This window comes from Rhinolophus sinicus, linkage group LG10 (assembly GCF_036562045.2).
Source record: "Rhinolophus sinicus isolate RSC01 linkage group LG10, ASM3656204v1, whole genome shotgun sequence".
Taxonomy (NCBI): Eukaryota; Metazoa; Chordata; class Mammalia; order Chiroptera; family Rhinolophidae; genus Rhinolophus; species Rhinolophus sinicus.
In genome coordinates, this window is record NC_133759.1 from 1,965,274 (window position 1) to 1,986,633 (window position 21,360).

Sequence of the window (21,360 nt, forward strand, 5' to 3'; positions counted from 1 at the left end):
CAGTTCCTTGTTCTTCCTTTTCCTGTGTCACCTTCTTATGAAGGTGCATTGTGCCAGGAAAGACTTCAAGGAAGAAGAGAAACAGTGGTTGGACAACCTTTAAATCAGATTAGTGGGTGGCTGGTTTACAGTGAGCCAGCTCCAGAGACAGACAAAGACATTTTTAGTCTATGTCTGGGATTTGTCCTTGGTTTAGCAAGTAGGTAGGTTTAGGACAGATGGATGGATGGATGGATGGATGGACGGATGGACGGACGGACGGACGGACGGAGTTTTCCATTACTGTGTAACAAACTACCTAAAACTACAAGCAGTGCCCATTTAGTAGAACATAGGTCTATAGGTCAGAAGCCAAAGAGTGGTGTAGCCGGGCTCTGTGCTCAGGTGCTTAACATAGAATACGATCAAGACCATGACTAGATGGCGTTCTGTTCTGGAAACTCCGAGGAAGAGTCCATGTCTAAGCCTATGCAGAGTTTGGCTGAATTTTGTCCCTCGTAGTTGTAGGACAAAGGTACCCCTTTCCTGCTGGCCAGCTGTGGGGAGCCACTCTCAGTGTCTAGAGCTGCCCACACGTCTTGCCACATGTGCCCTCCCATCTCAAAGCCAGCAATAGACACTCCTTCACATCAGTCCCCTCGAACGCTTCACGGCTCTCTCGCCATCCTGTGAGGGCTCCCCTGACTCAGTCAGCTCCATCGAAGATAAAGCCGCTTTCTTCAAGTCAGCTGTGCCTTCTAATCATGGGGGTGATGTCTCACCATATTCATAACTCCCACCAGACTGAGATGGAGGGTAGGGGACGATGGATGCCATTTTAGAATTCTGTCAACCACACAGTATGCTTTCCAAAATTTTACTTCTTCTATTCCATCTCGCTAAAGGCTCCATATTTGCTCGCATATTTGGCAGTCCCAGACATGCCCTAGAAGTATATTAATTGGGGCAGATGGCATTAGTAGGGCGGGATGGAGCAAATGTTGGGCATGCCAAATGGCTTTTGAATCCGCTATGTGAAAATCAGAGACTCACTGAAAGTATTAATACAGCTTCTCATAAAGAAGAGTGGTGCCAACGTCACAGTGATAGAGGGACGTCGAGACTGAAATGTTTACATCATTTTTTGGACAGTTTGGTTCTGTTGCCTTTCTCTATGCACCTAATCAGCAACAGTGAGTCTCAGCAACAAGAAAGAAATCCTGTTAAACTTGATATCAGAATATCTGAGTTCTTTATGCTTTCTCTCTAACATATTCACACACACACAAAAAAAAACTTGCAAAATATTTCCTAATGAGATAGACCTACCAAATACATTCCAGTGGGTTTTATTTAAAAAAACAACAACAACAACAACAAAAAAAACAACCTATAGGAGAGTAAGAAAAATGCTCAACTTGGCTGAATCCTCTAAATTTACCCAGCAAAGAATGGCTCCAAGACCAGAATCAAAGAAAAAAATGTGTTGGTGGATTTCCCATGTAAATGATTGGTCACAAATCAATGAAAGCGTAATCCACATAAAGCAACCAAACAGGATGGTCTTTCTTCTGTACAGACTGAAGGAGGCTAGGCCCGCACGTGGCCGCTTCCTACCCTTTTTAAGGGAACCACAAATGCAGATGTGCCATTTTTCTGGGCAGGGACGATTTATAGATACAGGTTATTCTAGGGGAAAGGTAGGCACAGTGAAAAAGAAAGGGAAACTTGGCAATAATACCAGCATGCAAAACTGGCACATTTTGCTTTATCTCCTAGAAATGTGCTATTTGGAGGCAAAAACAGGAACCGTTCCCTATACTCTGAGCACAGAAGTGTATCCTTCATCCAGTTTCCTCCCCAGAGACAAGCTCCGTGAACGTGACCGGATTGGTGCCAGCAGATCCCGGCTCACACCTCGTGTTTGTCTTCCCAAAAAAACACCACTCCAAATATTTCAGAGAAATGGAAGTTTTACGAAAAGTTCTGTGGGAAGAAAGTAGAGATGGCGACAGTGCACCTCTGACTGAAACGCTTCATTCCCAATGAGACTCCAGTTTCCTTTCTCCTCCCTCCTCTCCCAGGACAGGCGCAAAATTGTGTCGTAAAATACTGAGGGAAACTATGTTGAGAAGAAGTGCTAAATTTTCATATTCCTTTCCTGCCAGTCAGGTTGTTGTTGTTTTGCTGCTTCTTGAGTAAATGACAGTGGTGCTGTCTTAGTGGTCACAGTGACAGTGTCCCCCGGGGGCTGTTGAACGTGTGAAAGGCAGATAGGCCCAACAGTAGCCTGTGGGTGTAATAATGATAATTATGACAATGACTTGTACTATATATGCAGTCAACAAATAGGTTTGTGTTCTTACTACATGCCACTCATTTGACCGACTTTTAAGAATATAGTGGCAAACAAAGCAACAGAGTCCTTAGCTCCATGAGTCTTATAATAAACAACTATAATTTTAAAAGCAGAAGTGTGACAGATGGTGATGAAAGCTAGGGAGAAAAGGGGATAGGGAGTGGGGGACATTGCCATTGCATACTCAGAGGACCAAGAAGGCCTCATTGGCACTGGAAAAGAGAACTGCAGGAGTGAGAGAGTGACAGTGAGTCAGTGCAGTCCAGGCAGAGGGAACAGCATGTGCAAAGGTCCTGTGGTTGGAACTGTGTCTGGCATGTGGGCAGAACAGCAGTGAGGCCGCTGTGGATGAAAACCAGTTAGCAAGGAGGAGAAGGTCAGGATGTAAGCACCACTTTCAAGATATTTTAGAGCCTTTGGATTTTTCTGCGAGTGAGATTAGAACACATTGTAAGGAGTTGAACATAGGAGTGATGTGCTTTGTCTGACTTTCAGTTGTAAAGTTTATTCTGGAGGACAGACCCTAAAGCAGCAAGAATATCAGTAGTTACAAGGTGGCGCCAGCGTTCGGGTGAGAGATAAACCTGGCTGAACTGGGATGACAGCAGTGGACAGGTGGATAAGTAGCCGTCTTCAGTATACATATCAGAGGAAGAGCTGAATTCATTTTCTGAAAGATGGAAATAGATTGCAAGAGAAAGACAGGAGTAACTCCAGGGTTTTCGGGCTCAGCCATTCACTGGGGTGAACCCAGTAAAGAGGCTGTGAGTTTCGTGCTGGGGGAAGTCAGGAGCTTTTTATGAGACATGTTAACTTTCCGATGTCTGTGAGATTTGAGTAGGCAGCTGCATGTCCATGTCTAGGGAGACAGGTCTGCTTTGGCGAACTGAGTCTGGAAGTCGCCCCTAAAGGTAGAATTTAATGCCCTGTGCTTGCCCTCTACAGCCTGGATGCTCAACTCAGTGTTTGCTGTGCCTCAGCTCATGCAGCACTTTCCAGGAAAAGTCTCCTTTGCACCAATTCGTAACTCGGTCAAAGAGGTTAGTGTTAAGTTGACCGAGATCATATGTCTGCAGTTCAAGGTGATCCTGTCTAAACACTGCTTCATTTGTTTGTTCTGCTGCCTAATTTTGTCTGGCATCGTCTGGTCCACAGCAGACACTTAATTGCTAAATGAAGTATACAAGGAAATAAATAGCGAGTGTTCTTACCTCTATTAGAGAACATGTAACCACCACCCAGAGAGAGAGAGATTAATTTGCTAAAACTCATGTCTACTGTTAGACCTGGAAAGACGATGGCTCTCCCACTGCATGTAGCTGACAACAGTCCCTGAGCCACTTTCTCTGGGTCCCAAGCTCTGCACCCTCTGTCTCCAGTGTCGGAATCTCATTGACTCCCAGCAAGAATGTTTTCCTAACTCTCCAGCACATTAACCAGCTCTCATGTTCTCTCCTGTTACCATTCTTGAAGCCCAGGGTTTCTCCACGTCAGCACAACTGACAGTTTAGCGAAGGTGACTCTTGTTGTGGGGACTGTCCCATACACTTTTAGGATGGTTAGCTGCATCTCGGGCCCCTTCCCACGCGATGCCATAAGCCCTCCATCTCCCAACTGAAAACGTGAAGAATGCCGTCCGGTATCTGCTGGCAGGCAGGTCTCCCTGGGTCAGCAGCACTGGCTAGGCCATGTCTCACCTTCACTGTGTTGTGCTCACTCACTATGATGGGACCTGAGCAGGGAAAAGGGAACGTCCGTGCTTGTGTGTTTGCCTTCCAGGCCTGGCCCTTTCTTCCTTAGAATCAGAGGTTTCTAGCACTTCTCTCCGAAGCTGGCTGTGTCTTCTCTCTTGTCAGGTGGTTTGGCCAGGGCACAGTGCGTCCGAGAGTCCTTGGAACCTAGCGAGAGCAGGGGTGCAGACATCTTTACTCTGTGGTTCCTTGGAGGCCACAAAGGCAGCCATCTCCACGATTCCAGCCAGAGGCTGTGTAAGCCAGAAGGGATCGAACAAAACCCAAGCGGTCCAGCAATAGTTGTGGAACAAACGGAACCCAGGTTGGCGTGGTGGTGAAGGTGGTGGAGGTGCCGGCTGTTTTCTGACTTGCATCATAAACCAGCTTAGCGCTGATGTTGACGACGCCAACCCAGAAGAGGAATTATTTTTCTTGGGTTAGGTCTTTGCCACTGCGCTAGCAGAAGCATGATTTACCACCAAAGAGCCAGTCACAGTTAACCCTGGAGCACTGCACAAGGCTTGCAGTAAAGTGTACTCATTCTGGAACATTCCAAAGGGGGGATTTATCTCCTAAATCCGAGCACTATGCTTCAAATTCTTTATTCTACTCATTTATTTCCTACCACAAAAACCATGCTACCAACTTTGATATCCGTTCTTGAGAGCTAATGCAAGTTCTCCGTGTCAGTGCTTACCATTATTGGTCTCTTTCACAGGAAATGCCCCCCTGCAATAAAAATTACATCCCATATAATGGGTATAATTGCACATATCTTTTGTATTTGTATTTTAAATATTGCAGTACGAGATGTAAGGCTGTAAAAGATGTCAAAACATAATCGTGCTCTGGGGAAATAGGATTTGTTGCATGCTTGAGAGAGCAGCAGATCGCCCTCTTACTGCAGATCTGCCATTTCGAATAATAATAAAATCTTGGGGGGTGGTGTTTCGGGAACTGCGGGCAGTGCTTCAGGAAGGACCAATTACCGTTCTGCTCTAATGACACTGCTGAGTCATCACCGGGAAATGCATCACAATTATTAATAACAGATAAATGTCATAGATGGTGGGGAAATATTTAAAAATTCAATGGTTTCCACTTATGCAGCTCATGAATAATACATTTAATTAAGAAAAGCCAAATGGGAAGGATTTTAAACTTCCAATTTGCAGGGTGTTTTTTTTCTTTCCCCATTAAAAAATATACAAATTAAGCACACAGTGGTTGACGATGAAGCAAAATAGATAAAGGCCCCACTGCAGGCTGGCTGTTTGGATGAGAGGGAGAGGCAGCCATGGCAAGAAGGAAGCCCCATGACAGGACCAGCCGGCAGGTGGACCAGCGTCTCCACCCATTATTCACAGCGGAGCCCAGAGGGCACCTGGGTTCCAGTACAACAGCTCCTGCCACCTTCCCCTCTGCCTGTTCACCTGGAAATGAGGAGGTGGGCTAGACGATCTCTCAGGCTCCTTCCACCCCAGGCCTCCCATGACTCTGAACAGGCTCCAACGCTACCCAAAAGCAAACGTCCAAGGGGCGGCCTCCATTCTGTGAAAATCCGGGCACTTCCCTTCCAGGTGTGATCATGCAGAGGAGACTGAGTTTTACCATTGATATCAGCAGTTTTCTGTGGGGATCTGAGCCCCCCCCCCCCCCGAATCTGCGTCACCTGGGAACCTGTGAGCAATGCAGATTCTCTGGCTCCTCCCAGACCCACTGAGGAGACTCTGAGGGTGGACCCGGAAGTTTCTGCTTTACCAAGTCCTCCTGGTCATGCTGACGTGCACTCAGGTTTTAAAATCTCTGCTCCAGAGAGGCCGTCTTGGAGAGAAGAAGTACATCTTCGAGGTTGCACAAATGTGTTCTACTCTCTGCTAATATAAACAGGTTGGAGTAGTTTCAAATGACTTGATTCTGTAAGAGTCTGAGGAAATTGTCCTCAGGGCAGGCAGTGTTGATGGGGAAGGAATGGCTTGGATGTGCAGGGAGCTGGGGGTTTGCAAGGAAGTCCAAGGGCGACGAAGGGCAGCTGACGAGCATCAACCTAGAAGAAGAAGACCCAGAAGAGAAGAAAGGCAGTGTGAGGGGAACAGCCAAGGGCTTGGCATCAAGTCCTACCCCTTCTGCGCGTCGACAGCCTGAATCGGGGGATTACCTTTCTGCTCCGACCTCCAGTACCTGTCATGTCTTACAGGCGTGTTAGCCATGGCCAGGTGGCCTCACAAAGCAAATCACTGGGATGGTGTAGCAGATCTGAAATGAAAGAGCTTCTTAATTTTTTTATGTCTGTATGGAATCTTTCCTATTTTCAGACCACATTCTTCTAGCAGCTTCTATTTGGTTGGTGCAAAAGTAATTGGCGGTTTTTGCAACTTTTTTGACCTTTTAAACCACAATTACTTTTGCACCCACCTAATAGACGTTCCCTTATTGAAGAAGCATATGCCACATATAGGAATAGACTGAAAAGTTTTAGCCGGTAAGGTAGAACTGAATTCACCAAGGGAGGGATGGAAATTACATTCTCAGACCCCAGGATTACAGTGTAAAGAAAACAAAGATTTTGGGGGCACAGGTGGAAACCTATCATCTCTGTTAAGTGGAAGGGGTTACCTCGGCGTTTGGAGAGCCAACATCCATTCCGCTCCCCAAACACATGTTGAGTGAAGAGTCCTAAGCTGAGACATGGCCCAGGAAGTTTGCTCAAAATGGTCTTTGTTCCACAAAAGTTCAAAAAGATGAGGAGTCACTGAGAATAGGGGGTGTGAATTATATTTTCCGTCCTCTTTATAGAGAAGAAAAATTTCCTATCTACACAGCCCCCTGGTTTCAAACAAAACCCTGTGAGCACCTCTTTGGTGGAGCCAGAACAGCAAGCTTAGAAGTGAGTCAGCAAAAGACATCAGTAAAGAACCTTAGAAGCAAGAGACAGCATGAAGTGATGAGGTCCCAGGAGACACTTGCAAAAAAAAACAAAGGTTCAATATCCAGGAATGGGACAAGAACGTCAAAGCATATTTTCAAAAACGAGAAGCGAATTGCATTCATGCATACTTGATCTAAAAGCATCAAAGGAATGCGAGATCAAAGGAATGCAGAGGGTGGAGTGGACCATTCACAGAAACACAGATTTAACCTCCCATCCATTGCAAAAATAAATCTTCTTTGTGACATGTGAAGCAATGCTCATCCATCTTCTGCTTGGCCATCTCTAATGATGGCGAGCTCATTACTTTATAAATCAGCTGGTGCTATAGCTCTAGAGCTTAGACCAGCGTTTTCATTACATTAAGAATCAAACAGCATCTGTCGCCCCACCAGCCACACTTCCTATGTTTGCCTTTGGACATCGTGGGCAGGATGCCACATAATTTATCATTCAAATTGGGATCTATTAGAATATAAGAGAGTATTACAATGACACCAGGACAGCACACCTAAGCGGGACACAGAGGGACACAATCATATTCTAATTGTGAATACATGGGGCACAGAACTCTCAGTCAAGGATGAATCTAGGAAGGATGATACTTTTTTCCCCTGTTTTCCAGCTTTATCTTATGCATGGACCTTCAATGATAACCCTTTGTATGTCCAGGAGGACAACAGGCGGTTTGTATCCCAGGACACAGGAAACTTGTACATTGCCAAAGTGGAACCATCAGATGTCGGCAACTACACTTGCTTTGTAACCAACAAGGAGGCCCAGAGAAGCGTTCAAGGGCCACCCACGCCATTAGTGCAGCGCCCTGATGGTAAGACGCCAAGTTGTCTTGGGGATGTGCTATGTCCGTGGCTCTAAGGACCTGGAGAGGTCAGTAAGGCTTCCTGCTTCCCTCTGGTTCAGTGGAGCCATGTCACCTATGAGTCACAAATACAATGGAAATCAGGTATTATCAAAAAGATAACAGAAAATTCTGTAATTCCCCCACGTGGTCCAGTATACATGATTCTGGGGATACTATGCCATCCCTTCCCTGGCGTTGGGATAGATCCTCTTTTGATTGCTTAAGGAGTCATTTTGTAAAAAAGCAAAAACAAACAAAATGACATTTGGGGGAGTAGGCATGTGTGTGTGCACGTGTGGGTGCTGCCAAACTTCTTCATTGAATTATATATTTTCAATGAACACGTGATGCAGCTTCTCTTTAATGCCTTTCTTTTCCACATTTGTCTTTTTTGTTCACCCTTTACTTACCTGGCTGGCAAAATGGAAATCACATCCAAGGAAAGAAAAGCGAGCCAACCTTAATTAGAAGCATCACAAAGAGGAATGAAACACGATTCATACTGACTATATTCCTCCAAGAAACATACTCCAGATTGGTCTCTGATGAGTTCTGTAGCTTAGTCACGTCATAGCTGGTCCAGGATTTAGAGAATAGAAAACCTAAGGAAGTCATCGAAGTAGAAAAACCCTCTAGTGGGTTCTTTAATTAAACAGTCACAGTGAGAAATGTAAAGGCAAAAAGTCCGCCAATGCCCTTTTAATCAGATTCTGGACTTGAATGAGTCCCTCAGAGAGTCTCTTGTCCCTAAGGAGTTGAAGCAAAGCGGGAGCATAGTGCTAGCAATGGCTCATGGAACCCAGCATTTGTTCCATACAGGGCGTTCCTAGGGCAGAGCTTTTGTAGTCACGAACCACCCAACCATGTTTGCAGGCTCTTAATTTGGAGTTCAGCAACCATAAGATTCATTTCTAAGTCTGATTTCTCCGCTTCAGTGAGCTCTCTGTTCGTGATGGGAAGAGCTCATCAGCCAATAACATGCAGAAACATTCTACCATATTTCCACTTTTTTCTGTTTTCTCTTATTTTCTGCTTCTCCCCTTCTTAATTCCTTTATCCTTCCGTCCCCTCTATTCCCTCCCACACATTTATGGTAACAATAGATCAGAGTATTGTACATAATATTTAAAAATTCAAAGCTCTTCTAAAAGTAGTCACTCAAGAAATGCCCGATGTCAGGAAAATGGGAAATACAAAGCCTACCGATTTGGTTGAACACGGTAGTACGCTCTACCTCCTCAACCAAGGCCTTTTTGAATGATCAGAATGATCAAGGTCTTAAAAATGAAGCATTTCTGTTATATGTATTTTGTGATTTCTACCTTTTGTGCAATTGAACTGGCCACCAATAACTTGCCACCAGTAGGAATACGTTACTCTGGTGTCTGGTGTATAAGTAAAAACATAATCAAAAATTTGAAGAATCTTGACTTGTCACTGGTTAAATTAATGAAGCTAATGGGACCAGCGAGAGGCATATTTCTGTCCCAATTCCTCTGGTGCAGAGCATACGTACAATGTATTAGACCACTGTCTTATTCTTGTCTTAGCCCATAGCCACAATTTCTGATTGGGCATTATAAAACTATAAAAACAAAAACGTTTGGTACACGTGCATGGCAAACTCATTTAGCAGTAAAATCTTAATAAAGTGGCGTAAGAATATTGAGGTCTTTATCCCAATTAGTGTGATGACCTCATAGGTTTGGTTGCAGAAACACGGATATTTTGCATTAAGTAGCAGGTGCTGCATCAGACCTCTGACGGTGTTAACGGAAAATTTCTTTTTTCCTGAACTGATCTGACCCTGTAAGTCCATGAAGGGTAACAGATCTGGATGTCTCTAGAAACGTTTCTGTTAACTCAGAAGAATCTCAGAATCTAGGGGTGCTCAGGTTTTAATTGGTGACCCTCATTCTCCTTCTGATGCTGACGGACGCCTCTGTCCTGACACTTTGATATTTATGTTTCAAGGGAGACGGGAAATGACAGGTTCCTTAAACAGCATCAGGACATGTCCTTGCTCTCTGTTGCTCATTAAAGGATACAAAAACATTGTGAATTGAAGGACAGAAGAGTCCGATTTTGGTTAATGAAACATTTGCTTCATAGAAAAGTTCTCTTCTCCAGAAATCCTGCGAGCTCTTTTGATGTTTAACAGGTGTGATGGGGGAATATGAGCCAAAGATTGAAGTGCGTTTTCCTGAAACTATACAAGCTGCAAAGGATTCATCTGTAAAACTGGAATGCTTTGCCCTTGGAAAGTAAGGTTGTTTTATTTTGTTGTTTTTACCTGGTGTTTTAATTTAAAAAAAAACAAACAACTTTTTGTTATTGAAACATTGCTTTAAGGTACATGTCAAATGCTGAGAAAACGTGGAATTTTCTGATTGGAATTTAAACACACGTACTTAATACTCTGAAAATGATCGGGGTTGCTACTCTCCCCGAAATGTGCTGGCATTTCCTCTAGTGTGAGCATGATGACACCCAATGAGGCGGCACACTGCACAGGAAAAGTGCTCGTGGAAGACGTGGGCATGTCTCTAACCTTCCATGTACCCTTCACGCCGTTGCATCGTAGGCCCAGAGACAGCGCCCGTGGTGTCTCCTTGCTTAATTAACCAGCGATAACTGTACATGAAAAACCTGCCCTGGTAGTCATTCCAGTAAGACCAACTAGAGGCTGTGTTCATGGTGGGTACTCAGAACAGAGCCGAACCAGCCCTGACAGAGAAGGCGTTTTGTTTTGTCAGATAGATGCATATTAGCCTACAGATCTGAATGCCTGTCAGCCAAATGTCTGCATTTTTTGCACATGTTATTCGGACACCTCTTTACCTTTGGTGGCTGTTCAAACTTCATTATTAAGGCTGTGAACACCGGTACCCAAATAACATAGAGATAGATATGCGTATACTTGATCTGCCATTTTTTCTTTTTTTTAATTTATTTTTATTTATTGAATTAATTGGGGTGACCCATATTTAAACACAAGTGTGTGTGTGAACCACCGGGGCACATGGTTACACTGAGATTCTGGAGGCCTTGGCTGAGGTCTGCTTTCTCCTTTTCTAACAAGCTCTCAGGCAGCACTGATTCTTCTTGTCTGTAGAACATACTTGGGATAGTAAGAGACTTGACTCGCACTGTTTTTGAGGGATACCTTTAAATCGAGAGTCTAGTCCTAATTTGGTCATCGCATTTATAAATACCGATTACAGTCCAAACTGTGGGAAAGGTCCTTTAAAGTCTCCATCTTGTTTTTAAGTAAATAGTGCTGGTTATGAAATCTCTTAGGTTCCTTTCTATATATGAAATCTTGTAGCTCTTTAAATTCAAATTTTCAGGTTATTTATTTTTCATGTATTTAAGAGACCATACTTTACTTTCATACAGTGCTGGTCCTATAGTATTTGTCCAATAATTATTGATTGATTAAATTATTCATAAAGAAGTGACATACAGGGACTTTATGTCACAGTTTTTATTTGTTTGCCTGCCTTTTAAGAAATGATGGACTTGGACCATTTTCAAACTTTCTCAAAAATTAAAGTTTACAAAAAAAAATAAAACGTTTGTCAGCGAAATGCTTGGAGAGTTAGATGATTTATTTAAAAAGAAAGCTGACGAAAGGCAGAATCTGAAAAGAATAGCAATAGCTCACTCTAACATACTTGGCATCAGGAAGTAAAGAATTCCTGAAATTTAAGAAATACTCTTGCGTAATAACTGAAAATTGTTGAGGCTAGTTCTCGAGAATCTCACGTAAATAAATTTTATTTGTTAAACATTTATAACTAATAATTTATATGACATCATCATCATTGTATGGGGAATATCATATTTTTACTACATACGAGAAAACTGAGGTTTCGACTGGGTGAATAATCTGTTGTTTCACGCTTCTGTGAGGAAGATGAGGGCAATCAAACAAGTCCCTCTGATTTTAAGTTCTGAACTTAGAAACTTTGAGTAAGTGGTTCAGATAACTGCTCTGAAAGTCAGCGGTAGCAGACTGAATCCCAAATTTCTCAGGAGTTGTCTGACTGTGCGCAAACATGCTTTCTGTCCTCTGTAACATAATTTCCATATTCTCATCGGAAAGGCGTTGCGGTGCCACCTGCCTCCTGTGAGTGTTCTGAAGACCAGAGTGGGAATACATGTAAAACACAGTCAGCACTGGGCCGGCACTTGGCAGTAACGTTGAATTATTCTGAACGCGAAGTGCAATCCCATTCTCTCTGTGTGTAACCAGTGTGTGTGTTAGTGAGGATGGTCCAACCAGAAATCGTTATCTCAGAGCATCTAGGAATTCTTGTATCTCTTAGGCCTGTTTATTTTCCTTCTGCCTCAGTATTGATGACGACACAACCGAGGAAGCAGCAAGTGGGGTCTGTCTGAAGTAGAAAAGAGGAGCAGACGAGGAGAAAAGTTAGTTGATCAAAATAGTCTTTGAATTGCTCACGTATCAGATTTCTTAGTTTTATTCATTTCTGCACTTCACTTCTAAAAAATTCAAACCTACAGAAAATTTGAAAGAGTAACACCTGGATCTCTCTCTGCCCCACCCTCTCTCTCTCTACACACACGTGCCATGTTTCCTCCAAAATAAGACCGGTTCTTATATCAATTTTTGCTCCAAAAGACACATTGGGGCTTATGTTCAGGGGATGTCAACCTGAAAAATCATACTAGGGCTTATTTTCCAGTTAGGTCTTATTTTTGGGGAAACACAGTATATTAAAACAGATGAGTGATAAGTAATAATTTAGCCTGCATTTGGGGGGACATTTATGACACTCAAGATATTGCTATAGATCTGCACCACTTTTTGACCCAGCTTGCTGTAAAAGTAAGGCGTGGAAGAAAGGAAAAAGGCAGAGTCAGGAAATTTTGACCAGCCCGTTTAGAATTCATCACTTGACCTCACTCTTTTGATTTGGTCATGGGTACGTGCTCTTAGAATTCACTGGAAGTATATGGAAGAAGTGGGGTTGCAGTCTAAGCAGGACGAGGGATGCCTTAGAATATATGAGGTAAATTTCCAAGAATTCTCAGATGGAGAATTTAGAAATAAATAAAACCATCTCTCATTTTTAATTAACCTCATGGTGATGGAAACAACACATTAAAAACTGACAATCACTAAAACTACACACACTAACATTTGTTATTAAAACATGTGGGAGTACCTGAACTTCTAGATAAAATTGGGGTTAGCAATATTTGGTGCAAGAAAATTTAGTTGGAAAAATAGTAGTTAAAATAACCTCTCAAAATGGTAAATCTGATATGTATGGTCAAAAAAATTTGACTGATAAATTATACATCCATTGTTAAGTTCATACTTAAAAAAAATTTGCACATGACATAAAATTAAAGAAGAAAGGGAAAATGATGAGACTTACTTAACTGAACTTCATAGAAAATTGTCAAGAAAATCATTGATTTAATGGAATATACACCATAATATTTTATCTGATAAAATCAATCAATGTTGTGATATTGTTTATTAAATTAAGTCATTAATATGGAATTGGAATTCCTTGAGGTTAAAATAGAAACTCCAAAGCATTCATCAGTCCAAGTGATAGTGCTAAAATGCCTGTGCCAGACACATGTTTTATGTTACTGGATTGAAGATGTATTTCTTATATCTTCAAATGAACAAAATGTATGTGAAAATGCTTTGTGTATTTTGGGAGATATTATTATACAAATGAGAGCTACTATCAAAATGAGTTTTTATGTAATGTTGCCAGTGGTTTTCAGAAAACAAGTTGCATTGTAGTTGAAACATTGCAAAGACACTGAAAACTCTTTTCAGCCCATTATAAAATTGGTATTTACCAAATACTCTACCTACCAACTTTTCTAAATTTGCAAAATTAACAGACGTAAAGAACAACACATGCCCTAGAAAATTAAATATGTGATAGGTATAATTAACAATCTGATAATAACATCAGACTTCTTGCTTTCTAAATTATAAACCTGTAGGTGTAGGTTTCTTGTGAAATGTTTTTATACACTTGATTGATAATTATAAACCATGTTCTCTGACCTTTTGGGTTTAGTTACTTTTTTCCAAATAAGGGGACTGTTTTGTACAAATCCATTTAAATCTCCTTGTTCACTGTCCGAGGTACTGAGCTCCTTGATTAGGTGTTTGATGAATTAAAACTGAGAAAAGCTAATTGATTCAAGGAGGAATGGCGTCAAAGTTCTTTTCTTATTAATAGTGTTTCTAAGCACTTTTGCTAACCAACTACTGACTATTCTGTGCTATAAGCTACACATTCATTAAGCTAAGTTTTATATATTTTGATGAGAGAGAGAGAGAGAGACAGAGAGAGACAGAGAGAGGCAGAAAGAGAGAGATAGAGAGAGAGGAGGGAACCAGTAGATGAGTAGGTGAATAGGAAGGAGAAAATAATCAAGACAGGTCAAGGCCACCTCTTCTGTTTAAGTTGTTCATGTTTAAGATGCAAGGTAGTTCCTGATGTGCTGATGGTTTTCATTAAACATTTGTGAAATGTAGCACATGTATACTCACATAGGAAATAGGGAAATATCGCCTTTATCCACGGGAATGGTCCTGCTCTTAAATGTGTACATTATTTTGGTATTTCTCTTAATGTTCTCTGAGCTTCCTGCGTCTGTGTTTTGGTTTGGTAGCTGTCATTAATTTTGGAAAATTCCCAGCAATTATTACTTCAAATATTTCTTCTGTTCATTTCTCTCTTTGCTCTCCTTGTGATATTCCCATTAGACATTGATTGCACCATTTATAATTGTCCCCAGTTCTGGGATATTCTGTTCTTTTTTGTTTTATCTTGATTCCTTTTCTCTTCGTGTTTTAGTTGGGGAAGTTTCTATTGATGGTTCTTCTAGTTCACTTACTCTTTCCTCAGCCATGTTCAGTCCACTGGTCAGCCCACCAAAAGCATGCTGATCGTACTACAATTTTTTTTTCCTAGCATTTTCTTTTGGTTCTGAGAATTTCCTTGTTTCTGCTTATATGAATCATCTGTTCTTGCATGTTGTTTGTTTGTTTTTTTGTTTTTTTTTTCCATTAGAACCCTTAGCATGTTAATCAGAGTAATTTTAAATTCCCAGTCTGATAGTTCCAAAAGGTTTGCCAGAGTTGAGTCTGGTTCCAATGCTTGCTTTGTCTCTGCAGACTGTGATTTTCCACATGTCTTGTATGTTTTTGTTGAAACCTAGACACATTGTGTCAGATAAAAAGAACTGAGGTAACTAGATTTCAGTGTGAGGTTTTATGTTTAGCTAAGAGGTAGGCTTTGTTTACTGTTTGTGGTGGCAGTGGTGTCAGAAGGTCACATTTTCCTCTGCTGTCCTGTTTTTGTCTCCCTGTGGTGTTGGGGGTTTTCTAGAGCTTCTTTAGTTACTGACTGAGACCTGCGGTGCTTCCTGCTGCTGTAATAGGAACCCCACCGGCGATGTGAAAGCCGTGGTTTGCTCAGTCTGTCATCTCTGTCAGCTATGGGTCTGTTTCTATTGACTGTTTTTCCTCCTAGTCATGATTCTCATTTTTATGCTTTTGAGGTTATCTATTACTTTTAGATTGAATTACAGACATAATCAATGTGGCATTGTTGAGTGCTGGGATGTGGTGTATTTATTGAAGGCATTGGATTTCAATGATAGGAGTTAGGTTACTGCAGACTTGTGTGATTCTTCTGTGGGCTGTGAGCTAGCATCCTTCCAGCTGATCCAGAGTCCACATTCCTCCCAGGCTGGTTTACAGCTGAGATACACCCCCTGCTGAGTGCTGCAAATGTTCACAACTCTCTTCTCTAAGTTGATAACCTTTTAAAAATCCAAACTAAGAAGACTTGCCAAAAAAATCAGTCCGAGCCATGGAGGAGCACACACCACACTGGCTTGTATGTGACAGTGACAATATCTACCACTTATAAAAACCTGGGGTAGATGGTTAGAGAGAGCACAGAAAACATAGTTTCAGTCAAAGCAACCGCCATAGGAGGCAGCTGCAGCCATGCAGGCAGGGGGCACAAAGAGTGAGGTCAGGAGAGGCTGGCTGGGTGTTTTTCTTAGACTCTGACCGTCTTAAACCACCGCAGGCTAACGTGAGGATAGAATAATTGAGACAAAAGTTCAGGGCCCTGCTTCGACTTTCACTGCTGTGACTTTTAGGATACGCATCTCACTTTCCGCGCTGGGGTTTCAAAGCTGTCATGCTCACAGATGTAACTCTCATTTGCTCTCATTTGTTTAACATGGCAGACTCTTCATGACCTAAGCTGCAAATTAATTGTATCGTTAGAAACCCTGAGAAGCTCTGTGTGTAGGTGCTATGCAAATGCAGTATGACCCACTGATGGACCTGTGTCTCCGGTGAAGAAAGTACAGGCCTTGCGCCTGGTGAGGGAACTACACTAATACCCTCATCATTCTTCTTCTGCTCTTGTAAAGAACCAAACATATTTTCCTTTCTTTTTCTTAACCTAGGAATGTTGCTGTCAGTGATCTGGAGTGTAAATAAAATTAGTAGCAGCACCGAATGTTCCTGTTTGCTCTGGAGCCTTCATGCAGGGGCTAGATTTATGCATATGTATATATCTTATTTGTTTTTTCTAATTTAGGGAGGAAAAGATACCCAGCTTGGCTATTAATGTCGAGGGATAAATCTGACGTCTCACCAAGATGTTCCTCGGTGTTCCACAGTTTTCAGACAGGGCAGAGCAGCTACGTGCTGTCTGCTTTGATTCTTACGCGTGTGGGCATCACTGCAGAGTATATGCCACAGAAAGGTTGCTCAGGGTACTCAGGACGGCAGGCGTTGTTTTGTTTTTCATTTAAGCAAAGCACATTTTAGGCCTTTAACAATTGGTTAAACAAAATCAGAGCGGTATCTTAAAATTTCCTATTTGGGTGTCTAACAAGCAGTTTGGTTTTTCCTCCTCTCATTGAATTGAATGGATACAGAGCGGGATGTTTCCAACACGTGGTTTGTCCCATTTGCCCGGAGTGTTCACTGAAACCTAATGTTGAGGTTCTTGCTAATTGCTTTTCATTGTATCATGACATTATATCACTTGGCATAAAATAGCATTGCAAACTCCATAGCATATTCCCTTCTGTTGACCATGCATGGAAATCTGAGAACTGTCAAATCTTCAAGCCAATCTTTCAGAAATTGAAAGACATAAACCTTTAACACACACACACACACACACACACACACACACACACACTCACACACACACACATACCCAAGGAGGGCTGGATGCTTTATTAGTGGATTCTAACATTTCAATAATAATTTATTAGTTTTAGACTTATGTTTTGTCAGTTCTTTGAAATTTTGTACGTTACCATCTGTAAACCAAGACAGTTTTGTTTCTTCCCTGGCAACCTATATACCTTTTCCTTCCTTGTTCTTGTATTACTGTCTCAGTGAAGGTTTCTAATGGTATGTTGAATAGGAGTGTGGTGAGAGATACTCTTGCCTTTTTCCTGATCTTAAGGTGAAAGCATCCAGTTGCTCACCATCAAGCATGATGTCAGCTTCATATTTTTTGTAGACAGTCTTTATCAAGTGGGTGATGTTCCCTCTACTCCTAGTATGCTTTGACTTTTTATTACCACTGGGTATTGAAATTTTCCAAGTGCTATTTCTGTACCAACTGATATGATTATGTGATTGTTCTTCTGTTGAGTAGTGATCTACAAATATTGAATGAGTCTTGTACATGTGGAAGAAGGGCCATTTGATTGTGGTGTATAAATATTCTTAAGCATTGCTAGATTCTATGTGCTAATATTTGCTGAGGATGTGTCCATCTATGTCAATGTGCATAGTGGTCTGTAGTTTTGCTTTCTCGAAACATCTCTATCGCAAGTTAGTATTCAGAAATGTTGCCCTCATAGAAGGAATTAGAAATTGTTCTTTCTGCTTCTATTTTCTGGGAGAGATTATAGATAATGATTTCTTTCTAAGTGTTTGAATAATTCACCAGTGAACCTAAGGGGGCCTGGTGCTGTTTTGGGAGATTGTTAATTATTGACTACATTTCTTTAATAGTTATAGATCATTTATTTCTCCTTGTGAGGATTTACATAACTTGTATCTTTCAAGGAATTGGTTAATTTCATCTAACTCATATTTTTACTGTCGATAGGATCAGTAGTAATGACTCTTTTTTCATTTCTGATATTAGTTATGTGTGTCTTCTCCCTTTTTTTCTTGGTTAGCCCAGCCTAGAGACTTGTCAATTGTGTTCATCTTTTCAAAGAACCAGCATTTTGGTTTGCTGATTTTCTCTTTTGGTTTCCTGTTTTCAAGTACAAATACTTCAACTTACTTAATCTTGCATGAGAAGTGGAATAAGTGTGCAGTGAAAATACAAGGAGAAGGTGGGAGCCGAGCAACAGACCAAAGCCAAAGCCAGGGGCATGCACATTACTCATCCTCACAGGGGAGCAAAAGCAAAGTGGGGCTAGGAGTACCTGGAAGGCATTAGAAAATGTTCAAGTGCTTTCTATAGAGCAAACATGAGCAGGAGAACCAGAGTTCTAGGACTGAATTTGAAACAAGAGCTTGAAGGGCAGGGATTGTTCCATAGAGTTTTGCTTACCATGGAACAAAACAAAATATAACAGAAAATGCTTAGTGAGGTTTATCTTTTCTTGTACTATTGCAAAAGTCAAAAACATTAATTTAAGGAAATTACAAAAATACAGGCAAGCCAAAAGAAGAAAATAAAATTGGCTGCACACTTACTTCCTCTCCGAGAACATAGCTACTTTCACTACTTTGATGCATATATTTTTCAATTTTTAATTCTATTTTAATACAATTATTACAATGCAGTGCATATTCTTTTGTACAATGCTTTTAAACAATATTTAAAATATATACCATGCATGTGTCTACAGGTCATTAAATAGACTCCTGTACCCCTTCTGTAATGACAGTGGGGCATTCAAACGTGTCTTGTAAGCCAGCCTCCTACTAGTGGGAACTTAGTTTCCTTTTCTCTCATTTTGTTTCCATTTTTGGTTGTCATGAATAACCAGGTAATGACTGTTCTTGTGGCTATATTTTGTCCACATCCATGTGAACTTTCTCAGTATGTTGTGAGAAAATGAGAATCGTCAGGGAAAGGGCACGTGACATTCTAAGGTGTCCGACATGTGTTGCCAAGTCCTCCTCAAGAGGCACTGTAGAGGCCCATTTTCTGAGAGCAGCGACCCAGCCTACCCAGGAGCCTCTTTTGATCTTACAGACATACTCTGATGCAATGTCATACATTCCTTTCATTCTCTTTTCCAAAATCGGAACTTGGGTTTTTACTGCGCTGTTTCTAAAATTAAACTAATTTAAAGTCTCTAAAATCATCCAAGAAGAATGTATGTGCTTCTGGAAGCAACTTCGTCCTTTCCATCCCAGTCTGTCACCACCTTTCTCAGGAGACCCACAGTTCTTACTTTTTAAGTAATTGGCAGTTGCAGGAGAGAAAGATTGTTTATCCAAGTTGGAACTGAGCTGACGGAAACGAAGTTACTTGCTTCCTTTTTTCCCAGGCGACCTAGGAACCCATCTCTAGACCCTTTACTGGAATTTGGAAGCATCTCAGTATGTTAAGAAAATATATATATATGCTTTCACCTTCTGGCCCTTGGAGAAAAGGAACTCTACCTGTAGTTATAAAACACATTAGTTCATTCGGTGAGAAATGCATTTCTGAAAACACAGTACATGCCCTAATAAGCCTAGTAGGGTGGTTTGTTTTGTGCTGGTTTGTTCATGCAGGGGGAGCAAGGATAATGGTTGAGAGCTCTGTCTGCCTTTGTGAAAAGACAGATTGTGGTTCAAATCTTTTTTTTTTTTTTTAATGTCAGTGTGATAGTGGGCATGTTACCCACCCAGGGAGTTAGTGACAGTCTCCTGACAGTATCACATGACAGTGTTATGTGTTTCCAATGCAGCACTTAGCACAGTGCCCGGCATAGAACATTTGCTCGGTGAAGTGTTAGGTGTATTAGCACTAGATGATTAAATGTTACCATATCATAGTCAGGGTCTCCCTGATTTCTTTACATGTGAACATCTATGGTTGCTGGCCAAGCTAAGGCTAAACCCTACAAATCTGGTGGCACAGAGACCCCTGGACCCATCCACCTTGACCAAAGTGACACTTTTTTTCTACAGCAGCAGAGGACTCGCGTGGTTGAGGTATTCAGCTGTGGTGCACATTTTGTAGAAAGTGGCAACAAAATCCCAAGTGGGCCTGAACAGTGGATTCCAGAAAGTTCCCCCAGATTCTGGCTTGCTTCTCAGGAGATGAGCTGAGGAAATGGGCAGAGAAGTGTCCAGTGTCCAGGGGAGCCAGGAGGAAGAGGGAGGGAAGCAGGAGAAGCGGGTGTTCACTGAGCACTTACTTTGTGCCAAGCATTCTGTCATCCGTTCTCCCTGACAAGCCTATGAAGCCATGGCCACTACTCCCATTATCCAGACAGTGACCTCAGGGAGTGTAGGGAATTTCAGCAGCAGCACTGAGCTGGGGCTTGTCCGGCTGGCTCTGGAGCCCAGGTCCTGGACCGAAATCCCGTGGCGCAGGATGTGGACCTGTACTGACCTCCAATGGACACGTCAGTTACCTTGACTCATACGTCAGTGCTTCCCATCTGGGGAAATGCATCCAGAGCAGCAAAACCCTGCATTCTTACACGGAAAGTGGTTTATTCTCAAATACCAGATTTCTTTTCAAAGTGACCTGTGTTTAACAGTCTTCCCTCACATGCCTTAAATAACAAAGATTATGGACAAGCTGTGAATTAGCTGCCAAGGGCAGGATCTTACTCAGCTCGGCCACACCTTGAAATAAGGGGCTCCAGTTTACAGTCCCTGTGTAAATTAGTGCTTATTTTACTTTGGTTCAAAGGAGTAGAAAATGGTAACACAATTCCTAGGGAATATTTGGACAGTAGGCCCTTTCAATCTCAATGTGACAATCATGACCATGAGGCAATTTAGTAGGCCTTATTTTTGGTTTCCGCTTTAGATTCCAAAGTGTACTCCTGTGATCCCTCCTTCTCCGGTCCCTGGGAAGCCTCTTTGGCTCCCATTGTTATCTCCAGCTAAAGGTAAAGAGAAAGCTGAGGCTCAGAGCTTAGGTCATTTGCATTCCATCACACACAATTTGCCTGCGTCCTCGTTTTCGCCCTGCGGCAAGTGCCATTCTGCTTCTGTTGCTGTGAACAAATCATTTGTGGCTTTTCCGTGGGCTGCAGCCGTCGTGGTGTCAAACAGCAAACTCACACCCCCGTGCCATCGGGGTCCTCCCTGAGGGAAAGCTGGTGTAGACAGACTAGTGGGCCTGGATCACGCCAACCTGCAGACCACTCAGAAAAGTGTTCTCCCTCTTTCCACACCGTGCAATTGCTTTTCTGCAGAACTCATGAATTTATCCGTATCATACCCCCAGAGGACCTTCTCATATTC

At 42.0% G+C, this 21,360-nt stretch overlaps 1 protein-coding gene across 7 annotated transcripts in view; it reads left to right on the plus strand.

Moving 5' to 3' along the window:
• Positions 1-21,360, plus strand: part of CNTN6 (contactin 6) — a 251,908-nt gene that overhangs the window by 157,298 nt on the left and 73,250 nt on the right. For 3 of the 7 annotated variants that reach the window (XM_019755810.2, XM_019755809.2, XM_074312208.1), the window contains 2 exons: positions 7,626-7,829; positions 10,024-10,126. The exons of 1 other annotated variant lie outside the window; for it this stretch is intronic. In XM_019755810.2, coding sequence (XP_019611369.2) covers positions 7,626-7,829; positions 10,024-10,126 — 307 coding nt within the window. Of the gene's footprint in view, positions 1-7,625; positions 7,830-10,023; positions 10,132-21,360 lie in introns of those variants that run through there. 3 more of the 7 variants (XM_074312209.1, XM_074312210.1, XM_019755813.2) reach the window with 3 other exon arrangements.